Genomic DNA, 22,351 nt, shown 5'->3' with positions numbered 1-22,351 from the left:
GCACTATCACAGGAAGGCTGAATCCATCATCAAGGACCTCTACCACCCAGGCCATCCTTTCTTCTCGCTGCTGCCATTAGGAAGAACATACAATAGTACAGCACATTACAGGCCCTTCAGCCCACAATGTTGTGCCAACCCTCAAACCCTGCCTCCCATATAACCCCCCACCTTAAATTCCTCCATATACCTGTCTAGTAGTCTCTTAAACTTCACGAGTGTATCTGCCTCCACCACTGACTCAGGCACCAACCACTCTGAGTAAAAAACCGTCCTCTAATATCTCCCTTGAACTTCCCACCCCTTACCGTAAAGCCTTGTCCTCTTGTATTGAGCAGTGGTGCCCTGGGGAAGAGGTGCTGGCTATCCACTCTATCTATTCCTCTTATTATCTTGTACACCTCTATCATGTCTCCCCTTCATCCTCCTTCTCTCCAAAGAGTAAAGCCCTAGCTCCCTTAATCTCTGATCATAATGCATACTCTCTAAACCAGGCAGCATCCTGGTAAATCTCCTCTGTACCCTCTCCAATGCTTCCATATCCTTCCTATAGTGAGGTGACTAGAACTGGACACAGTACTCCAAGTGTGACCCAACCAGAGTTTTATAGAGCTGCATCATTACCTCACGACTCTTAAACTCTATCCTCAACTTATGAAAGCTAACACCCCATAAGCTTTCTTAACTACCCTATCCACCTGTGAGGCAACTTTCAGGGATCTGTGGACATGTATCCCGAGATCCCTCTGCTCCTCCACACTACCAAGTATCCTGCCATTTACTTTGTACTCTGCCTTGGAGTTTGTCCTTCCAAAGTGTACCAGCTCACACTTCTCCGGGTTGAACTCCATCTGCCGCTTCTCAGCCCACTTCTGCATCCTATCAATGTCTCTCTGCAATCTTAGACAATCCTCTAGACTATCTACAACACCACCAATGAGAGGGAACAGTTATTACCCTTCAGCTATCTGGTTATTTGAACTTGGAACAAGGTTTCACTCCCAGATAAGCTTCATGTCTTTTCTGCTCACCTTGACCAAAAGAACATGGAGGCACCTTCACAAACTCCCACAGCCCCCCAATTCCCAAAAAGGCTCAATTGGAGTCCAGCATGAGATCCTTCAGGAGGATGAATCCATGGAAAGCATCTGGCCCAGGCAGCGTACCTGGCTGAGTATGAAGACCTGTGCTAATCATAGGCCAGATTGTTTACAAACATCTTCAACCCCCTGCTTCAGCAGTCTGAGGTACCCATCTGGATTGAGCAGGCTTCATTCCTATCAGGCTCAAGAACATGGTAGCCCGCCTCAAAATGACTATCATCCCATAACATTTACATCCACTGTGATGGATTGATTCAAAAGGTTAGTCATGAAGCATATTGACTCCTGCCTGAGGAGAGACCTGGATCCACTCCAATTTGCCTACTGTCACAATGGGTCAACAGCAGATGCCATTCACTCAGCTCTGGAACACCTGGCCAATGAGGGTGCTTACAGCTCAGCATTCATTACTATCATCCACCGAAATCTCATCACTAAGCTCTAAGCCTTAGACCTCGGTACCTCCTTGTGCAACTGTATCCTTGATTTTTCCACTAGCAGACTCCAATTAATATGGATTAGCAGCATCTCCTCCACACTCAGCAGACGTACACCACAAGCCTGAGTGCTTAGGCTCCTGCTTTACTCACTTTATATGTTTGACTGCGTGCCTAAGTACAGCTCCAAAGTCGTATTTAAGCTTGCTGATGACACCATTATTGGCTCTTCACTCAACCTTGGAACACTGGACAGCAAAGATGCATACATCAGGATGCTCTTTATCAAATACAGTTCATCATTCAACACTACCATCCTCTCAAAACTAATCAATAAGCTTCAAGACCTTGGCCTCAATACCTCCTTGTGCAACTGAATCCTCAATTTTCTCATTTGCAGACCCCAGTCAGTTCAAACTTGCAACAAGATCTTCTCCACAAACTCTATCAGCACAGATGCACCACAAGGCTGTGTGCTTAGCCCCCTGGTCAACTTGCTTTACACTTACGACTGTGTGGCTAAGCACAGCTCCAGTGCCATATTTAAGTTAGCTGATGACACCACTGACATTGGCCAAATCATACAGGAGGGAGATTGAAAATCTGGCTCGGGGAGCCACAACGACAACCTCTCACTCATTGTCAGCAAGACCAAGGAGCTAACTTTAGGGGAGGAAGCCAGAGGTCCATAAGTCAGTCCTCATTGAGGTGGAGAGGGTTGGTAACTTTAAATTTGGTGTGATAATTTCACACCAGCATGTAAATGCTATTTTAAAGAAAGCACTGCAGTGCCTCTACTTCTTGAGAAGTCTGTAGTCTTCAACTACTGCACAGAGTCTTGTCATCTTCAGAAGTTTTCCGATGACTCTGCCATAGTTGGATGCATCAGCAAGGGAGATGAGGTTGAGTACAGGGCTACGGTAGGAAACTTTGTCACATGGTGTGAGCAGAATTATCTGCAGCTTAATGTGAAAAAGACTAAGGAGCTGGTGGTAGACCTGAGGAGAGCTAAGGTACCGGTGACCCCTGTTCCCATCCAGGGGGTCAGTGTGGACATGGTGGAGGATTACAAATACCTGGGGATACGAATTGACAATAAACTGGACTGGTCAAGGAACACTGAGGCTGTCTACAAGAAGGGTCAGAGCTGTCTCTACTTCCTGAGGAGACTGAGGTCCTTTAACATCTGCCGGACGATGCTGAGGAAGTTCTACGACTCTGTGGTGGCCAGTGCTATCATGTTTGCTGTTGTGTGCTGGGGCAGCAGGCTGAGGGTAGCAGACACCAACAGAATCAACAAACTCATTCGTAAGGCCAGTGATGTTGTGGGGATGGAACTGGACTCTCTGACGGTGGTGTCTGAAAAGAGGATGCTGTCCATGTTGCATGCCATCTTGGTCAATGTCTCCCATCCACTACATAATGAGCACAGGAGTACATTCAGCCAGAGACTCATTCCTCCAAGATGCAGCACAGGGCGTCATAGGATGCCATTCCTGCCTGTGGCCATCAAACTTTACAACTCCTCCCTTGGAGGGTCAGACACCCTGTGCCGATAGGCTGGTCCTGGACTTATTTCATAATTTACTGGCATAATTTACATATTACTATTTAACTGTTTATGGTTCTATTACTATTTATTATTTATGGTGCAACTGGAACGAAAACCAATTTCCCCCTGGGATCAATAAAGTACGACTATGACTATGACTATGAAGATTTGGCATGACATCTAAAGCTCTGACTAATTTCTACAGATGTGTAGTGAAGAGTATATTGACTGGCTGCATCATGGCCTGGTATGGAAACAACAACACCTTTGAACAGAAAAACCTACAAAAAGCAGTGGATACAGCCCAGTCCATCAAGGGTAAAGCTCTCCCCAGCACTGAGCACATCTACACAAAGCACTGTCACAGTATAGCAGCATCCATCAGCAAGGACCCCAACAACCCAGGCTATGCTCTCTGTTCACTGTTGCCATCAGCAAGAAGGTAGAGGAGCATCAGAACCCACACCATCAGGTTCAGGAACAGTTATTACCCCTCAACCATCAAGCTCTTGAACCAATGGGGATAATTTCACTCAACTTTACTCAGCCCATCACTGAACCGTTCTCATAACCTATTGACTCAGATTCAAGGGCTCTTCACTCTCTTGTTCTCCATATTTATTGCTTATTTATTTATCATTTCTTTTTTTTCTTTTGTATTTGCACACACCATAACTTTGAACTGATTCTACAACCTGCAGACTCACTTTCAAGGACTCCTATACAACTCATATTCTCAGTATTTTTTTTATATTTGCACAGTTTGTCTTCTTTTGCACATTGTCAATCTTTATGCATGGCTTTTCATATTGTATTTCGTTATTTTTCCTGTAAATGCCTGCAAGAAAATGAATCTCAGGGTAGTATATGGTTAACATATACATACTTTGATAATAAATTTACTATATTTTGAACTTTGAATTTTTCAGTTAAGTAGAAAGGAGTCACAGAAGATGGGTAACATTTGCATTTGGGAAAGACCGTGAAATAGTTTTTCTGAGGTACTTCCAAGCTTTAACAGTAGGACCTACCTAATATGTTTTACCCCAGTGACCAGTTACAATGTACTAATAGAATGACAGGCAGGGTTAGGACATCACCATCTTGGGAGAGGACAAGCAGGAGAGTATCAGAAAGCGTAAGTGTTGTGGGGAGGAGGTGGGTGTGATCAGAAAGTTTAAAGTGAGCTTGGTTACGAAAGAGCTAGCAATAACAGCAGGATTATTTACAAACCATAGGCTGCAATAGGGTAATGCTGAGGATTGGAAAGGTTGATGGTTGGGATCTGGAAAATTAGGAAAAGCAGGGCTTTGCATTTCAAAGAAGAGGTCAATAGCCAATTGATGGGGTGGTTAGACAGGAGTAACTTGTTGGCATGATGGGTCTGTGGAAATTTTATTTTTCCTTCTGGCCACATACAGTCCTATACTACTGTTTGCTCACTGGATTTAGCAGCCTGTGGCTGTCATGACCAGAAAACGCAACAGCTGAAGTTAAGCCTGAAGTAAAAGGAACCGTTTATTAATTCTGCATCAGAGTTACAATTATGAGCCCGTCTCATGTGTTTGTGGGACTAGGCGTGGTTAAGGAGTTTAAAGGTTCCACATTCTTCATAAGCCAGTCTCCTTGTACTTCAACATAATTTTGTAAATCTGAGAATAATGGATGCAGCTTAAAAGCTGACGAGGTAACGATACAAAAATGAAAATAAACTACCTTTGTGTTTAATTGTTATACAAATAGCACCCAGATTGATTGTATGGGATCATTTTTAAAATTCTTCCTCTTCTACCAAGCCAGCAGAAACAGTGGTCCTTTCCTGTCCTCTCCTAACATATATAAAAAGAGACGGTTGTCTGCCTGGATAGACTGAAGGTCACTTTGTGTTTGGAAATAATGACCTAGTAATGACATTACCATTAAAATCAAGAGCCACACAAACAATACTACAGTGGTTCTCCATCCCAGTGCCTGTACCTCAGTGGGAGCCCACACTCTCTAAAGTACTAACAATGGCAGGAATTGTTTTGTTGAGACCCAACAACCACAGGCATCCAGTAAAGTTTCTGTTCTTAATGCTACCTGCTAATACTGATGTTGGTTTCACCTGTTTTGGTGCGAGTCTGATGTACATCAACTTATTAAGGCAGGGAGAAAATAACAGCATCATCCTGAGCTCCTTGAAGTTTCTCTCGCAAATTAATCAAGTGTATTAAGACTTCAAATTAAACAGAAGCAAGTGGGAAAACAACAGATGTCACAAGACTAGATTTCATATACTGTGTATTCAGTCTAATTTTAAAAACATTAAATCGTGGTATAAAAATTATTAATGTCCCTGGACCTTGCAGTTTAATGAGAATTATAATAGGAACATATTTAATTAGCATCAATATTGTTCTGCCATATCTACATTGTGAATATCCCGTCTCTACAGAATATATCCAGTCCATGTTAATCCAGGCCGAACTACCTCACACCCACAAGGCCAATATACAGTAGACTATAAATAAAACTGCAATAGTGATTACTTCTTCCAAATCCATGCAAATTTTATCTGAAACCTCTCATCCTAATCTCACCAGCGAGGTTTATGCCTCTGTCTAAATTTCTACACAGATCTGACCATAACAAAATGGAATTGAAATGGATGTGTAAGATATTAAGGGATATGGAGTGAGGGACAAACCAAGCAGCCTTCTATTGAGGGAAAGGAGAAACCAACATGCTGTGGAGGGTATAAAAGAACTCTAGAGGACATGTTCATTAATTTATTGCCCTGAGGCCGATTAGAAAGTAGCACAATGCTAAAGACAATCCTAACCCATAAAAGATCCAACCTCAGTGAAAATGGTTTGTTTCCCTACACCACAACAGTAATTATATTTCAAAACAATTATTTTGTTGAAAACCATTTTGAGACATCTTGTATTCATGGTAGATCTTTTCTTTACATCCCAAATATATATATTTTTTAATTTCAATTAAAATGACATTGGCTCTGAAATAGGCATCCAAAGGAGCTTCTAATTTTGCTGACCTTATCTGTGACAAGAGGTAGACGCATGCTCTCCAGATGTTTACCCTGCTGACTGAAGATAAAATACTGCTCCTTCGACTTCGGAATGATAAAGTGAAGCTGCACTTCCTCTCCCAGCATGGAGGAGGAAAATGTAAATGCATGTAGTGTAGAATCAGACACCTGAAACACAATGAGACCATGGATTCAATCTCACCAGCTAATTTTTGTACTTAACTATTGCAAGAAGTAATCTGGATATCATTGCAATGAAATTTAATGCATCTAAACTACATCATATTCAGTAACTTTGGATATTAGATGAAAAAATGAAAAATACATCAGAATAAAATTAAATTTAAACCAGTTAAATTTGAGAATACAGATTGCTCACTATATACAGGAAAAGCTTTAAAGGATCAAATGATCATGAGGATATATATCAATTTCTCACTGTGTAATTAGCCTTTCTCAACCTTTTTGCCCTTGAAATAATTTTCAGATCTCAGGGAAATCCTGCATAAAAATAATTACATCTACAGCTCAAGGTACGTTAGTGTGATCAGAAAGTTGTAGATATAATGATCCAAAAAAAATTGTCAATGCTCTTTAAAGTAGAGAATAAATTTTTAGCCAACCTTTTTTGAAATTAATCTATTTCTTTCTCTTTCATAAATTTCAAAAACTCATAAGGCAAACATAATAAATATCTGTTAAGTAACTGGCTTAAGCCAAAATGGGATTTATTTTTTTCTAAAGGTAGGCTTGGTAGATTTAATTTAAATAAAGGTTGTAAATTGATTTTAATTAACACTATTTATAACATGAAAATTTATTGACAAAGTTACTAAAAATCATAAGCTGAAGCAATATGAATAAAAATATAACCTAAGACACAATTCTATACAAATCTTTGAAAAAACATTGTCTTACTATGTGACATGATCAGTTCATTTACTCCCAAAAGCCAGTCGGTGGCGTGCACGGGGAAGTTGGGGGAGGTAATTTGGGAGGGAGAGGCTGACGTCACAGCCCGAGTTGGGCGAATCCATTCAATGCTTGGATGATGCACCACACTGATCAACCTACTGTCCTTCTCTCTGTTCAATACAGCACCCACCAATTATCAAAGGCCTCCCCAATCTCATGTCAAAAACTGAGAATGGACCCAACCAAATAATCACGGTCCTACTGCGCACTGAAAGACCTTTAACGAGATTGCTAAAGGAGGTGCTCATTCACTGCCCACCACTGCAAGCACTAGCATCAAGCATTGCACGAAGTTCAAAGAATTGTGTTTAGTTTTTTTTAAATCATAATCTCTTGCAGAACCCCTAGTGACCTCTTGAGGAGGAGAAACCCCCAGGTGAGAAAGCCTGGTATACATTAAATAAGGTAAGAGTAACTTTAAGACAGATTGTATCAAAAGTCCAACAGAAAGAAGCATGACACTTCACTTAAGTCCTGTGAATACTCAATCATGCCTGACTGGAAAACAAGGACTGCTCACTTTGTGCTTTTGAAAATATTAGAAAATGAACTATTCTTGTGTTAAATAAAATGAAAATAATATATTGTTGCTTGGAAATGGATATTAAAAGAAATTATGTTGATTTTGTAGAAACCAGATTTAAACAAAGTAAGATATCTGTATTTGATACTGACCTGTGTTGCAGGGCTAAAATCAACATAGTGATGGCAGTGCTCACAATGGTGGAACGTGTTGTATGCAGCGTATTTAGTTAACATAATAGAAACCGTCTCTTGTTTTGTTGATCCGTCACTTGAGCTGCAACTTTTGCCACTTTCTGGAAAATTCAAAGCCTTTCATTGTCAACTATAGCATGTAAAGCTAAAGTAAATGCACAAATAAGTAAGGCACAGAAATGGGCATAAGCATCTTGTATATGTTGATGGCCATCTTTTTTTTTACAAAAAGTTTACCAATGAAGACAAAGCATAATAAATAATTGAAATACACTTTTGTATATAGATTGTAAGAATTAATGGCTTTGTTAAATTACAAACAGGCACTTCATTCAAATGCCCAGGTATAGCTTGCAAACTGGAGAACTGTTGTTCCTTCTGATACACTGGTAGTATCATTATCCAGCCTGAAATTCTTTCTAAGAAATTGTGCTATTAAAAAGGTGGCAGACACATTTTTAATCCACAAACATGCATTCTACATTAAATCATGAAGATGCAGTTATCTGCATTCATGTGAGAGGTACGTTTTGCCACAGATGTCATGTTATGCATCCAGTTCAACGGGCCACTACATAACAGCATGGTAGCACTGTGCCCTTCAAACACACTGGAAAGACATCAGAAGCCACAAGCAGTGTGATGTGAATTGCCCTTCTGTTCTGATAGAAAACAGTAAAGATTAGTTACTGAAATTAATCAAACCTCTCCTAGATCAATAATCTGTTGCTGTAGGCCATTTATGAGGCTCCACTGGAAGCAAAGTCAGACCTCAACTGGCATTAAATCTTTCGGGTGCTGCTATTAGCTCTGCAGTATTAGAGTAATTAGAGGTGAAATCCAAAGAGAAATAGTAACTGCTTAGTATTTCAAAAGGATACAGATGTAAACATGCAATGCAAACAAAGTTCTGCTGACCTAGCTTAACCTTCGGCAGCTTGTCTGAGTAGACAGAACTGATGTGGCGATATTTTGGATCGTGTACTGTGTAGTCAAAGGTCATTTTACTGAAGAGTTCAATATCAGGCCAATGCGCATTAGTTCCTTGCACATGCTCCTTTGCTTCTTTCATCTCTGAAACATAAAAAAATCACAGTGAAAATTTTGAACTTCCTTGTATCACTTAATTGTGCATTTAATAAAGAAGTAGAATGAACAAACACAGCTAACAGTAAACTTTAATTTGATTACAAACAGCACCAATTTCCTAGTTTTGGTGTCCTTCCATCTTGCTGAATTGGTGCACAGCAATAGGATATGGAGCCCCACAGCAATTGCCTATGCCATGGTCATTCTGATTTAGTTCCTTAATATAGGGGTCCCCAATCTTTTCTGCACCGCAGACCAGTTTAATATTGACAATATTCTTGCGGGCCGGCCAACCGGGGGGTGGGGGGTGGGTGTTAGTCAACAGTGGGTGCGACAGGGAATGAGGAAAGGTGCAGCTGACTCATATCATTTCATATCGCCAAATCATATCGTTTCCTCGCAGCCCGGTGGTTGGGGACCACTGCCTTAATGAACCAAGTCTCATTAGCTTGAGGGGGAGCCATTATGTGCAGCATTCTTATATAACACCTCTGCTTTAGTACTAAAGTCTCAATAATAAATAACAACAAATTTTTCATTATTGTTTCTTATCGCTGCTTTAGTACCAGGGAATTCAAGGCATTGTCAATGTCAAGAACATATTAGTTCTGAAGTATGGACAATAATCATATGTAAACTACAGATCATGCAAAAACTAAAGTTAACTGTATTAACCATATAGTTACCAAAATATATTTACCTTCATTAATCTCTTCTTCATTGTATACATCAACCTCTAACAGTCTTATTAGCATGCGGGAAAGAATTCTAAGGAACTGCAAGTACGCACCAGTCTTTCCAACCTGTAATGAAAAATCCTGGTTAAATCTATATCATGTTGGGGAAAAAATCCAAATATTAACCTATTGCAAGATGTATTAATACTTACTAAAATACTTCTGAAAGCTGGCAAAATAAAGCTAAAGATAGGCAATATTTTAAGTGTGAAATTTGAATTTAAAATGCATATTTCTATTCACTTGCAGACAAATTTATAAATGTTAATTTGGGGCAGTTACTGCTAGACAGATTATATGGAAATGATACAAACTCAAACAGTCTGTAAGTGAAGTAACTAAGAATGCTGCTAGTATAATAATTATGTTCCCTTTATAAACAGCAGAGGACAGCAGTTCAGTAAGTAGTGTTTACATCTTGTGATTCATTCAAATACCAGGAAGCACCTTTTTTCATTGTTTTAAAGGCAAGTCACAGTTACCAGAAGAAAATCTATTCGTACTTGTCCCCCTATGACAACGAAAATAGGATTTTTCTGACACTCACCCCATTATTCTGTTTTAAGCTGATATAATGATTTTTACTGTACCTTTAGCTGCAGAAACCTGAATTAATTACTCTGATAAGAAGCCTATTAAGAACAGTGAAAAAATTCAAGGTACACTGTCCAAATAAATGGCCCCTGCTTTGTTTGTAGGTTCAGAAAATAACTCATTTTGACAATGGTCATAGCAACTTAAAAATTATCATGTGTATGGTTCCTAAAATGTTTGTAGCAGAGTTTAGAAAGCCACTTAGTCTACTAAATCTATGCCACCTCTTTGTTTATTAGTTTATGGGGTATGGATATTATTGGGAAGGGCAGCATTATTGTCCATCAATAAAGACATTGTGAAATGAATTACTTACTAGGCATTTCAAACTGCATTTATAAGTTATACAGTCTGTTGGGTCCAGAGTCACATAAAGCCAGATTGGCTAAGTACTGGCAGCTTTCCTTCCCTCAAGGTTATCAGCTTCCAGTTTTTTCATTTATTCCAAATTTAAATTTCCCAGCAGCTATGATTGAACTTCAGTTCATGATTGATCAATAGTTCAGCTAAATTGTCTCCAGAGTAACTTGCTTCTAGTGTAGGTGAATTGGAGGGTAACAGGATATGAAACAAGGAGATAAGGATGGGAATGGGACCAAGGGATTGCTCTGGGCTGATTGGCCTCCTCTATGCCACAGGGGAAGTATGGGAATTGGAATTTTTTATTAAATTGCTTAGCTCTATCTCCACTAATGCACCAATGCAAATACAGTATTTCAGGTCTCTAATCTTAAAATTTTCTTTCCTTGAAATATTTTTGTACGATTATGTCATGTTCTCTGTGTGAGTTTTGAATTGTGAGATACGCAAAACTCATGAATGACTATAGTAAGAGAGGAATGCATGACTGATGCAATTAGTGAGGAAACTCCAGGGCATGAAGAATAAATTACTGAAGACGAGATGATTAATGTTTTGCAAATAGGACAGATTTTATCAGCAGCTAGCTAGAAAGACAGGAAAAAGAGTTTGCAGGCAAATGAGGGAAAATAGTTGGAGAATGTTATATTATAAGAGGAATAAGGTCACAGATGGAAAATAACTTTTTTGATGCTGGGTAATTACTAAACAGTTCAGTGAAGATGGTTGAGAATGACTTTGTATAATAAATAAATTGCTGGGAAGGTCCATATTAATATGGTAGACTGTATGAAGGCTTCAGTGGTAGGTGATTGAGATCATAGCAGTAGAAATAAGCAGTCTTTCTGATAGAGAAGAAATGAAATAGCAGTTAGCTTAAATCAGGTCAAATGCTAAATGATCACATTCTTACAGACCTGTTACTTTAGCTCCCAGTAGTACTTCAGAAACTTCAAAGGCATTGGTCTTTTCCAACCAACTACTAATGCTCCATCAATAGTCTTATCCCCACTGCATAATATTCATTTTCTAGTACAAGAAAGAAGGAGTAGGTGCAACTTGAAAGGATGTCGCTAGAAACCAAGGAACCGACTTGTTTACCATCTCTAGTAGACAGAAATGCAATTTATGTCCCTCTCTCGAAATGAAAGCAGTTTTCTGCACAGAAATAAAGATTAAGTGCACAACAAAACCTCACAGGAACTTTCCACCAAATGCTGGAGTGTGGAGGAGTTCACCATCAATTTACCTGAGATTCTACGAAATTCTAAAAGTCGAGACTTCTCATAATATAGATTCATTTATAGATGATAGACTTTTACAGTCATAGAATTGAGTGACAAAAGTACAAAGAAAATCTAAGACAGTGCAAGATTAGTGGTGAGGGTGATGAGAGAAGCATCAGTGTTTTTAAATAACTGAAGTTTAATTAATTGATTAAACAATTATTATTTTCACGCCTTCAGCATACTGGCCCACACTGATATTGAATATGGATTGATAAAGTCTAAAATTAATTGAAAATTATGCTGTCAAACACATGAAACTCTGAGGTGTAATTCATTGCATTGGCAGCAGGGAAATCAATCAGAACAGAAACTCGATCATTTACAAGTTCCTTCACTCGTACTTCCACAAGGCCAGAAATATGATTAGTTAAAATAACCTTCCCATCAAGCGATTTAGATCACCAACCTAGCCCTCAGAAAATTAAGTTATGAACCCCTTCAGTACAACTTGCCCCTCTCCAATATCATCACTTTCTAGAAGTACAGTGACTTCATTCAGTTCCATCTTACCACTAACTTTCTACTATACCATTCCAGTTCTCTGATATTCCACAATGAATGGCTAATTAAAGCTAAACAACATTTGCCACCATGGACATATAGAACAAAATACCAGCTTTATTACTGAAACTACTTCTAGCAGTTCCATATCAGTGCATGACTCCACCCCAAATGTATCAGCTGTTGAAATTCTGCCTATGCTTCATTGTAACCTGTATGGTGACAATTGGTTTTCATGGACAACATCTCCTTCCATAGAACCATAGAACATTACAGCACAGAAACAGGCCTTTTGGCCGTTCTTGGCTGTGCTGAACCATTTTTCTGCCTAGTCCCACTGACCTGCACCTGGACCATATCCCTCTATGTACCTGTCCAAGTTTTTCTTAAATGTTAAAAGTGAGCCCACATTTACCACTTCATCTGGCAGTTCACTCCACACTCCCACCACTCTCTGTGTGAAGAAGCCCCCACTAATTTTCCCATTAAACTTTTCCCCCTTCACTCTGAACCCATGTCCTCTGTTTTTTTTCTCCCCTTGCCTCAGTGGAAAAACCCTGTTTGCATTCACTCTATCTATACCCAGCATAATTTCATATACCTCTATCAAATCTCCCCTCATTCTTCTACACTCCAGGGAATAAAGTCCAAATCTATTCAACCTTTCTCTGTAACTCAGTTTCTCAAGTCCCAGCAACATCCTTGTAAACCTTCTTTGCACTCTTTCAACCTTATTAATATCCTTCCTGTAATTTGGTGACCAAAACTGCACACAATACTCCAAATTCGGCCTCACCAATGCCTTATACAACCTCATCATAACATTCTAGCTCTTATACTCAATATTTTGATTTATAAAGGCCAATGTGCCAAAAGCTCTCTTTACTACCCTATCTGCCTGTGACACCACTTTTAGGGAATTTTGTATCTGTATTCCCAGGTCCCTCTGTTCTACTGCACTCCTCAGTGCCTTACTTTACCTTGTATGTTCTACCTTGGTTTGTCCTTCCAAAGTGCAATACCTCACACTTGTCTGTATTAAACTCCATCTGCCATTGTTCAGCCCATTTTTCCAGCTGGTCCAAATCCCTCTGCAAGCTTTGAAAACCTTCCTCACTGTCCACTACACCTCCAAGCTTTGTATCATCAGCAAATTTGCTGATCCAATTTACCACATTATCATCCAGATCATTGATATAAATGATAAATAACAATGGACCCAGCACTGAACCCTGTGGCACATCACTAGTCACAGGCCTCCACTCGGAGAAGCAATTCTCTACTACCACTCTCTGGCTTCTTCCATTAAGCCAATGTCTAATCCAGTTTACTACCTCTTCATGTATACCTAGCGACTGAATTTTCCTAGCTAACCTCCCATGCGCAACTTTGTCAAAGGCCTTACTGAAGTCCATGTAGACAACATCCACTGCCTTCCCTTCATCCACTTTCCTGGTAACCTCCCCGAAAAAATCTAATAGATTGGTTAAACATGACCTACCACACACAAAGCCATGTTGGCTCTCCCTAATAAGTCCCTGTCTATTCAAATACTTGTAGATCCTATCTCTTAGTACTCTTTCCAATAATTTACCTACTACCGACGTCAAACTTACTAGTCTATAATTTCCTGGATTACTTTTACAGCCTTTTTTAAACAACCAGTTTACATAAACTTCTGTTCATCCAAAACTCCATAAATAGACTTGTACAAAATCTCATTTATTTTTCAGCAACATTTGCTGATCTTCATTGCCACAAAATATGGCAAGAACTCAATGGCAAAAAAAATCTGTTTTGTTTCTAAAATATTCAATGACCTTGCAGTTTCCTAGCTCTGTTATGATCTCCATTCCTGCGAGCCTTTCAAGTCCTAGAGTTAGTATCCATGAAAGTGTCCAAATGGTCTGTAAGTGTTGTCACTGCACCTTTGAGATCTTTGTACTCGTCCAAAACTGGCAGCCTTTGCATATAGATCCTCTACAGGCTGCCTTGCTGTCAGCTACCTAAATTTTGAATGCCCTTTCAATACTCCTCTAGATTATTAGCTGCTGTCCGTTAAAATGCTTTGCAAAAACACTTCCTCAAAAAAAAACATTTGATCAGCTGCCTGAAAATCTTTTTTTGTGATTCAGTTATTTCATCTTTATTGCTGAAGTCCTTAATGTGCTTTAGTGCTTCCTGTTTTTCAAAGCAGTTTATTATGGCAATTTATTGCCATTGCTGCTATTTAGTCAGAATGTAATTCCCTTAAGAATCCCATTAAAATAAATACCTTGCTTGGAGTTCTCGAAAAATTACCTTGGAGTTTTGAATACCTATGTTCTTTAACAAGATCTTGATTTTCTTTTATCCTGTATGACATTTGTATGGAAAATTATCTGAGAAAATAATGATATTCCTGGTGCATGATATGTCACATCTGTCACAACACTATTTAGGCTACTTTAAATATGCTATTCTTCAATTGAGATTCTATAATTAAAATTGCATTTATGGCCAGAATAAACAGTAGTAATGTAACGACATGCCTTTTCCATTGAGGTATTTGTCTGATTCATGTTACCTCTGGAGTTATTGAACATCACCACAAACCCTATAGATAACACCATCCCATTATTTCATTTTAACTCTGGCATATGCATTTGTCCCAACATGATCAACTGAAATACTAATTCATCACCTGTGGAGGTCCAGTCAATAACAATCGGCGGCGGTGGAAGTTTCCAGAACTTCCCTCACTTTTATTGCTATAGTCCGCATGATGTTGCCTGGGAATTGTCCACTGTCGATAATAAAGTGACTGTTCTTCACTGCTCAAGTCCTTGTGAAACAGTGATCTCAGTGGGCTAGTCCAAGTCATATCAGCATGAGGCAACAGAGAGGCAGAGCACAGGTGTTCATTTCTTGCTGAGCCAAGGAGATGATAGACTGGCTTTGATAAAATTACAGTCCTTGGAAAAATGAGGTGTGGAGTCCTTAGGTCCTTATTGTCTAGAATAGATTGGCGAGAATTTCCAGATAATGAGGATGATTTTGAAACTGTGCTGCTTGCAGTTTCCTTCCCTTCTACGTCACTTTCCTGTTTGCAGCCCTCACTACATACACTGGTTGAGATGTGCGAGGTGTATGTGGAAGTGCCTTCATCAGTTGAACTGTTCACAATGTGCTGGAAGCTAAGAGATGAAGCAGGCCTCTGTGATGAGTCAAGAGCAATGGAAGAGCTCACTCCATTCTCCGCTAAGGAACCTGTTTGAAAAAAATTCAAATTTATTGTTAATTATCAACACCACATAGTGAAACTTGTGCTTTTAAAGTATGAAAAGATTTTTAGTGCTCTTTGGGGGTAGATGTTATTTTTAAATACATTTTCAAAACTTATATTTTTTCTGTCATATTTTCCAATTTTAATTGCATCTTACAACATCCTATGCTTAGGTAGTGTAAAAGTCAACTAAAATAAATAATTCAAGAAGAATGTCCAAAGAATAGTGTGTGTTTTGAGTAGGATCCTCAAGGAAGCTTTCTAGACCATTTTGATGGTATAATCTGAAGCCACAGTGACACTCAGGGGAATGGTGACTGTGGTAAGGACAAGGTTACAGAAATACATGAAGGAATTTGAATATGAAGATAAGAATTTAAATTGTTTACTTCAGAGAACTGCACTCCTGTTGAATTACCAAACTGGGGTGGGGGAGGGGGGGATGTAGGGGGCAGGGAATGGTGAGCAGTATTCTGGGTGAGCTGAGGCTAAATATGGGAGGCCAAGCTAATCAGCCACTCACACTTGTTCCACCATTTAACGGTATGACTGAACTTCTTTTCTCCTTGCCCCTCCGTATTTTTGGTGAATAAAAATGTATTAATTTCAGATTTTAAAATAATAATTGATCTAGTTTCAATTGACATTTGAATGAAGATGAGCATTCAAAAGTTCTAACAACCATCACATAGAGAAACGTTTCTTAATTTCATTCTGAAAGGCATGTTTCTAACTTCAGACTGTGTTTCCCAGTCATCGACTCTACAATCTGTGGAAATGATCTGTGACTGGATAAAGGGAAACTTTGATAAAAAAAAAAAGATCACTCCTTAACCCTTTATATTCCTAGTACGTACAATTTCATATCATAATTTCACTAGAGTCCAAGTGTCATTCAGCTAAAATCATAGCTGTGTTGCCTTAAAACAAATATAAATCCTGCCCTATGTCGAAAAATTATGTCCAGCATTGCTTGCTATATTCTAGTGATTTAAACAAGGCTTTGCAGAACCCTGTGTAGATTATACAAGGCAGTAGCAGTTATAAAGGGAATACTAATCATACATTAGCTTCATGATTACCTTCTACACACTCAAGATTTTCAATGATGTACATGGATACAAAGTTTCCCTTGACTCCTACTGGTTCTAGCTTTTCACCATTTAAAAATTATTTTCTGCTTATACTATTGCAGACTGTTTATTCCATCTGCCTGCACCATTCCATTTGCACATTATTTAACCTGTGAACATTTCTATGATTTTCTGATTCTACCTACACTGCTTAAAGTGCTGCCTATCTTCTTGGAAGAGTTGTGAATGTCATTTTCAACATTATCTATATCACTATAGTAAATCGTTTAAAGGACACAAAAGGATATTAGACCACAAGACATTGGAGCAGAATTGGGTGATTCAGCCCAACGAATCTGCTCCATCATATTGTCAATGTTTTCTATAGTGAGGGACTCTAGGACCAGGGTGTACCGTGATCTATTGTTCAGTCTTCAGTTAAGGCTCTCTTGGTGCTGTGGGTGGACCATAAATGAGATTGAACATGAATAGGAATTGTGTTGGGAACTATAACCCTCAAATCAAAAGCCGTGGATGAACCAGGAGGTACGTCGTCTGCTTAAGGCTAGATCTGCAGCATTCAAGTCTGGCCACCCAGGCCTGTACCAGAAAACCGGGTATGATTTGCAGAGGACTATTTCAAGGAGGAAGAGACAATTTCAAACAAGAATGGAAGTGACACTGCATGCATGACAACTCCAGCAGGGCTTGCAAGACATTACTTCCTACAAAGCGAAACCCAACAGTATGAATGGCAGTGAAGCTTCACTACCAGATGAACTCAACGCTTTTTATGCCCGCTTTGAAAAGGAAAATGCAACTATAGCTGTGGAGATCCCTGCTGCACCAGATGACCCTGTGATTTCTGTCTCAGAGAGAGAACCCTCACAAGGCAAAAGGTCCCGATGGAGTACCTGGTAAGACTCTGAAAACCTGTGCCAACCAACTGGTGGGAGTATTCAAGGACATTTTCAACCTCTCACTGCTACAGTCGGAAATTCCCACTTGCTTCAAAAAGGGAACTATTATACCAGTGCCTAAGAAGAATAACGTGGGTTACCTTAATGACTATTGCCTGGTAGCACTCACATCTACAGTGATGAAATGCTTTGAGAGGTTGGTCATGACTAGACTGAACTCCTGCCTCAGCAAGGACCTGGGCCCATTGCAATTTGCCTATCGCCACAACAGGTCAACAGCAGATGCAATTTCAATGGCTCTCCATGCGGCTTTAGACCACCTGGCCAACACAAAAACCTATGTCAGGTTGCTGTTCATTGACTACAGCTCAGTATTTAATACCATCAGTCCCACAATTCCCTGATTGAGAAATTGCAGAACCTGGGCCTCTGTACCTCCCTCTGCAATTGTATCCTTGACTTCGTAATCGGAAGACCACAATCTGTGCGATTGGTGATAATATCTCCTCCTCATTGACGATCAACACTAGTGCACCTCTGGGGTGTGTGCTTAGCCCACTGCTCTACTCTCTATATACACATGACTGTGTGACTAGACATAGCTCAAATACCATCTATAAATCTGCTGACGATACCATTGTTGGTGGAATCTCAGGTAGTGACATGAGGGTGTACAGGAGTGAGATATCCAACTAGTGGAGTGGTGCCACACCAACAACATGGCACTCAACGTCAGTGAGACGAAAGAGCTGACTGTGGACTTCCAGAAGGGTAAGATGAAGGAACACACACCAATTCTCAGAGGGATCAGAAGTGGAGAGAGTGAGCAGTCTCAAGGTCCTGGGTGTCAAGGTCTCTGAGGACCTAACTTGGTCCCAACATGTCGATGCAGTTATAAAGTAGGCAAGACAGTGGCTATACTTCATTAGGAGTGTGAAGAGATTTGGTATGTCATCAAATACACTCAAAAACCTCTAGAAATGTACTGTGTAGAGCATTCTGACAGGCTACATCACTGTCTGGTATGGGGGGGGGGCTACTGCACAGGATTGAAAGAAGCTGCAGAGGATTGTAAATTTAGTCAGCTCCGTTTTGGGTACTAGCCTACAAAGTACCCAGGACATCTTCAAGGAGCAGTGTCTCAGAAAGGCATTGTCCATTATTAAGGACCTCCAGCACCCAGGGCATGCCCTTTTCTCACAGTTACCATCAGTTAGGAGGTACAGAAGCCTGAAGGCACACACTCAGTGATTCAGGAACAGCTTCTTCCCCTCTGCCATCTGATTTCTAAATGGACATTGAACCCTTGGACACGACCTCACTTTTTAAAAAAATACATTGTATTTCTGTTTTTTGCATAATTTTTAATCTATTCAATATATGTATAAAGTATATTGAATAAGATTTACTTATTTACTTATTATTATTTCTTTCTATGTTATGTATTGCATTGAACTGCTGCTGCTAAGTTAACAAATTTCACAGCACACACTGGTGATAATAACCCTGATTCTGATTCTGACATTCAAATTTTTTTAAGATTCACCCTCGTCTTTGTGGCCTTCTCCATTCTTACAATGCTCCCACTTAAATTCTCTATTCCTCTGGTTATATCCCTTCTTCTTAATTCTCCAACTTTCAATGCTCATTGAGTGAAGCTCCAAAATAGAGGAACCATTTTGAAAGAGGATTAAAAAGAGAACATGGCTGATTAGCAATCTGCTGGCTCACTGTCTCTAGAGTCCAACTTGCCTTTCACTCTCTCCAACTAATGCTTCTCCTATTCCTTCCAACATTTTTTTTTGGTTCTTTTGACTCTAAGTTCTTTTTTTTTCCCCACCAACATTTCTACTTTTTCTTTTCTATGGAACAGAAGAGCATTAGGATAGAGGTTGACTAATGGAAGCATAAAACTGACTGAAAGAGGTAAAATATTAACAAAATCCCATATATTTGACCAAACCTGGTGAATACAGAGGAAAAGATCACTAACCTGAGGTTCCAGTGACTGTACTGCTGTTGCTTTGTGGTCTCTCTAAGTCAATCTGCAATTCATCAGATTCATTCTCATCGATGAAAACTTTCTCTTGATCTTTTTCTGTTCGTTGAAAAATCGCCATAGTTTCTCTGACAGCACTTTTAGAAACATAGCCACAAGCCAGGCCTATCTCTTGCTCTAGAGTTGTTCGTGTAAGGTAGCTGGAGTCAATTAGCCTAAGATCACAGTACTTCATGGACCTTAATATAAAAATTGAAATATGCCTCAAATAACCAAACAAATTCTTAAAGTCCCACGCTGTTAAAATCAAATTCACATCAATAAAATATGCATGAGGGTTTATAAAAAAAGGCCTTTTATAGTCCTAAATAAAGAAATTGAAATTAGCTTGTTTTAAACCACCTCATCCAGAGCACAATATAGGAAAATGCACCCTATTTTAAATACAGGTCGACCTTCTATAATCCAGCACCACTGGGACCTGAGGAGTGCCGGATTAGTGGAAATGTCAAATTACAGAAGGATCACATTAAGCAACAGCTAACCGCCTGATCATACCTTTAAAATATCAAAGGATTCAAAGGTTCATTTAATGTCAGAGAAATGTATACAATATACATCCTGAAATGCATTTTCTTCGCAACCATCTATGAAAACAGAGGAGTGCCCCAAAGAACGAACAACAGTTAAATGTTAGAACCCCTAATTCCCCCATCCGCTCCCCTCCCTCCCCCATGTAAAGCGGCAGCAAGCAACAAAAAATAAAGCGCACCCACTACCAGCACTCAAGCATGAGCTAAGCGATAGCAAAGACACAGACAGGCTTGCAATTAACCAGCCACCCACCCCCCCCCCCCACCACCACCCAGGGATTCAGCGCTGGGCTCTTCCCTCTTAGCTACTGAGAGAACCCTCGTTAGTTTCCTTTCCTCTGCTTAGTAATATGCTTAAATTCAGCAGGTGACCACATCTGATCTGAGGTCATAGGCAGAAGAGAACGGAGCGCCGGCCGGGCAACGCTGGAGGACGTGCGCGACTGCTGGCAGGCAGGCGAGAACGTGGACTGACTCAACACGCACCAGCTCCCCTGCCGCTGGCAGGAAAGACGGGCCGGTGTGCCTCACGCAAATGATATTAATAATTGCAGGAAAACAAGCAGGAATCGCCTGTCTGTGCTTACAAGAGCACGGCAACACGTGAACAGATCTAGCGCAACCAAAACAATGCGCAGCAGACTGGTATGGTGGCCCGGAAAATTTGAAATTACAGTTGCGCGGAAAGTTTGAAATCAGTGCGGATTATCGAAGGAACCGGATTACAGGTAGTTGGATTATAGAAGGTCGACCTGTACTATGATGTTATCAGCTTTTTAAAAATTACTTACCGTGGAAATGATTCCCCAAGTGGATCTTTACCAGTTAAAATAACAATACATGGGAGACCTTCCAAATCCTGATACGTAAGTGGGTTCCAATTGTCCTGGTCACATCCTCTCCATCCCTACAAGTCAAGGCAATAGGGAATTCAGGAGAAATTTCTAAACCCAAAAATTAACTACCATAATGAGATAAAAACAACTACACAAAGATTAAAAGAAGAATGGAAAAGAAGGGTGTGCTGATGGAGTTACTTAGGATTGGTGGAAGATTATTTGTATGCAACACAAACAAAACCTTGTAACATCTGGGACAAGTAGCTCATTTCTGGAGTTAAAAGATTATGCCATTGTAACTCATTAGTTTTACAATTAAAAGCACCCATCCTGTAAGCTCCATGTGGTAGAGCATTGAACTTATTTATTTCATTTATTCTGAACTTTCTTCTGCACTCTATTATTCTTTAATCTTGTCCAGACTCAATGCACTGTTGTAATGAGTTAATCTGTATGAAGGTATGCAAGACAAGTTTTTCACTGTACCTCGGTACATGTGACAATAATAATAAACAAACAATAAGCCAAATATAAATATCCATCGTCATTTCACTATTTCTTCTAACTTGCATGAACAGGCTGAATCAAAAACAAAATGCAAATGATTGCCTGTGCAGTTAATACCGATAATTTGGAGAACCTGCTGATTCTGAGCAGACAATTCATGAAATACAAAATTAATTTGGCTATATATGTAAGATTCAAACAAGAGTGAATTTGTGCTGACATTAGGAAGGTCACCAGTGCTTTATAAAATCTCAACATTACATCCTTACTTTTGTAGTCTAGTCCACTTGAAATGAATTCTAACATTACATTTGCCCTCCTCACCACAGGCTCAACTTGCAAATTAACCTTTAGGGAATCCCATACAGGGACTCAAGTCCCTTTGTACTTCAGTTTTTTGTATTTTCTCTCCATTTTTAAAATAGTTAACCTCTTCATTTCTTCTACCAAAGTGCATGACCATACACCTGCTGAGACTATTCCTTCTGCCATTACTTTGCCCATTCCCCATATCTATCTAAGTCCTTCTGTAGCCTCTTTACTTCTCCAAAGCTACCTGCCCCTCCACCTATCTTCATATTGTCTCAAACTTTGCAACAAAGCTATCAATTTTATCACCAAATCATTGACATATGATGTAAATAGAGGCAGTCCAAACACAGAATCCTCTGGAACATCACTAGTCACTGGCAGCCAGCCAGAAAAGGCTCCCTTTATTCCCACTCTTTGCCTCCTGCCAATCAGCCAATGCTCTATCCATGCTTGTA

General features: G+C 39.6%; 1 protein-coding gene across 6 annotated transcripts in view; it reads right to left on the bottom strand.

Annotated features, from left to right (window-relative positions):
- greb1l (GREB1 like retinoic acid receptor coactivator) overlaps positions 1-22,351 on the bottom strand; it is a 294,398-nt gene that overhangs the window by 42,745 nt on the left and 229,302 nt on the right. For 5 of the 6 annotated variants that reach the window (XM_072255747.1, XM_072255773.1, XM_072255784.1 and 2 more), the window contains 7 exons: positions 21,030-21,145; positions 19,640-19,884; positions 15,072-15,637; positions 9,608-9,710; positions 8,737-8,892; positions 7,777-7,919; positions 6,133-6,294 (listed from right to left, as the gene is read on the bottom strand). In XM_072255747.1, the coding sequence (XP_072111848.1) occupies positions 6,133-6,294; positions 7,777-7,919; positions 8,737-8,892; positions 9,608-9,710; positions 15,072-15,637; positions 19,640-19,884; positions 21,030-21,145 (1,491 nt within the window). Of the gene's footprint in view, positions 1-3,859; positions 3,931-6,132; positions 6,295-7,776; positions 7,920-8,736; positions 8,893-9,607; positions 9,711-15,071; positions 15,638-19,639; positions 19,885-21,029; positions 21,146-22,351 lie in introns of those variants that run through there. The other variant, XM_072255794.1, reaches the window with a different exon arrangement.

Source organism: Mobula birostris, chromosome 1 (genome assembly GCF_030028105.1).
Source record: "Mobula birostris isolate sMobBir1 chromosome 1, sMobBir1.hap1, whole genome shotgun sequence".
NCBI lineage: Eukaryota > Metazoa > Chordata > Chondrichthyes > Myliobatiformes > Myliobatidae > Mobula > Mobula birostris.
The sequence above is the reverse complement of the archived record's forward strand: the minus strand, read 5'-3'. Positions and strand labels throughout refer to the sequence as shown.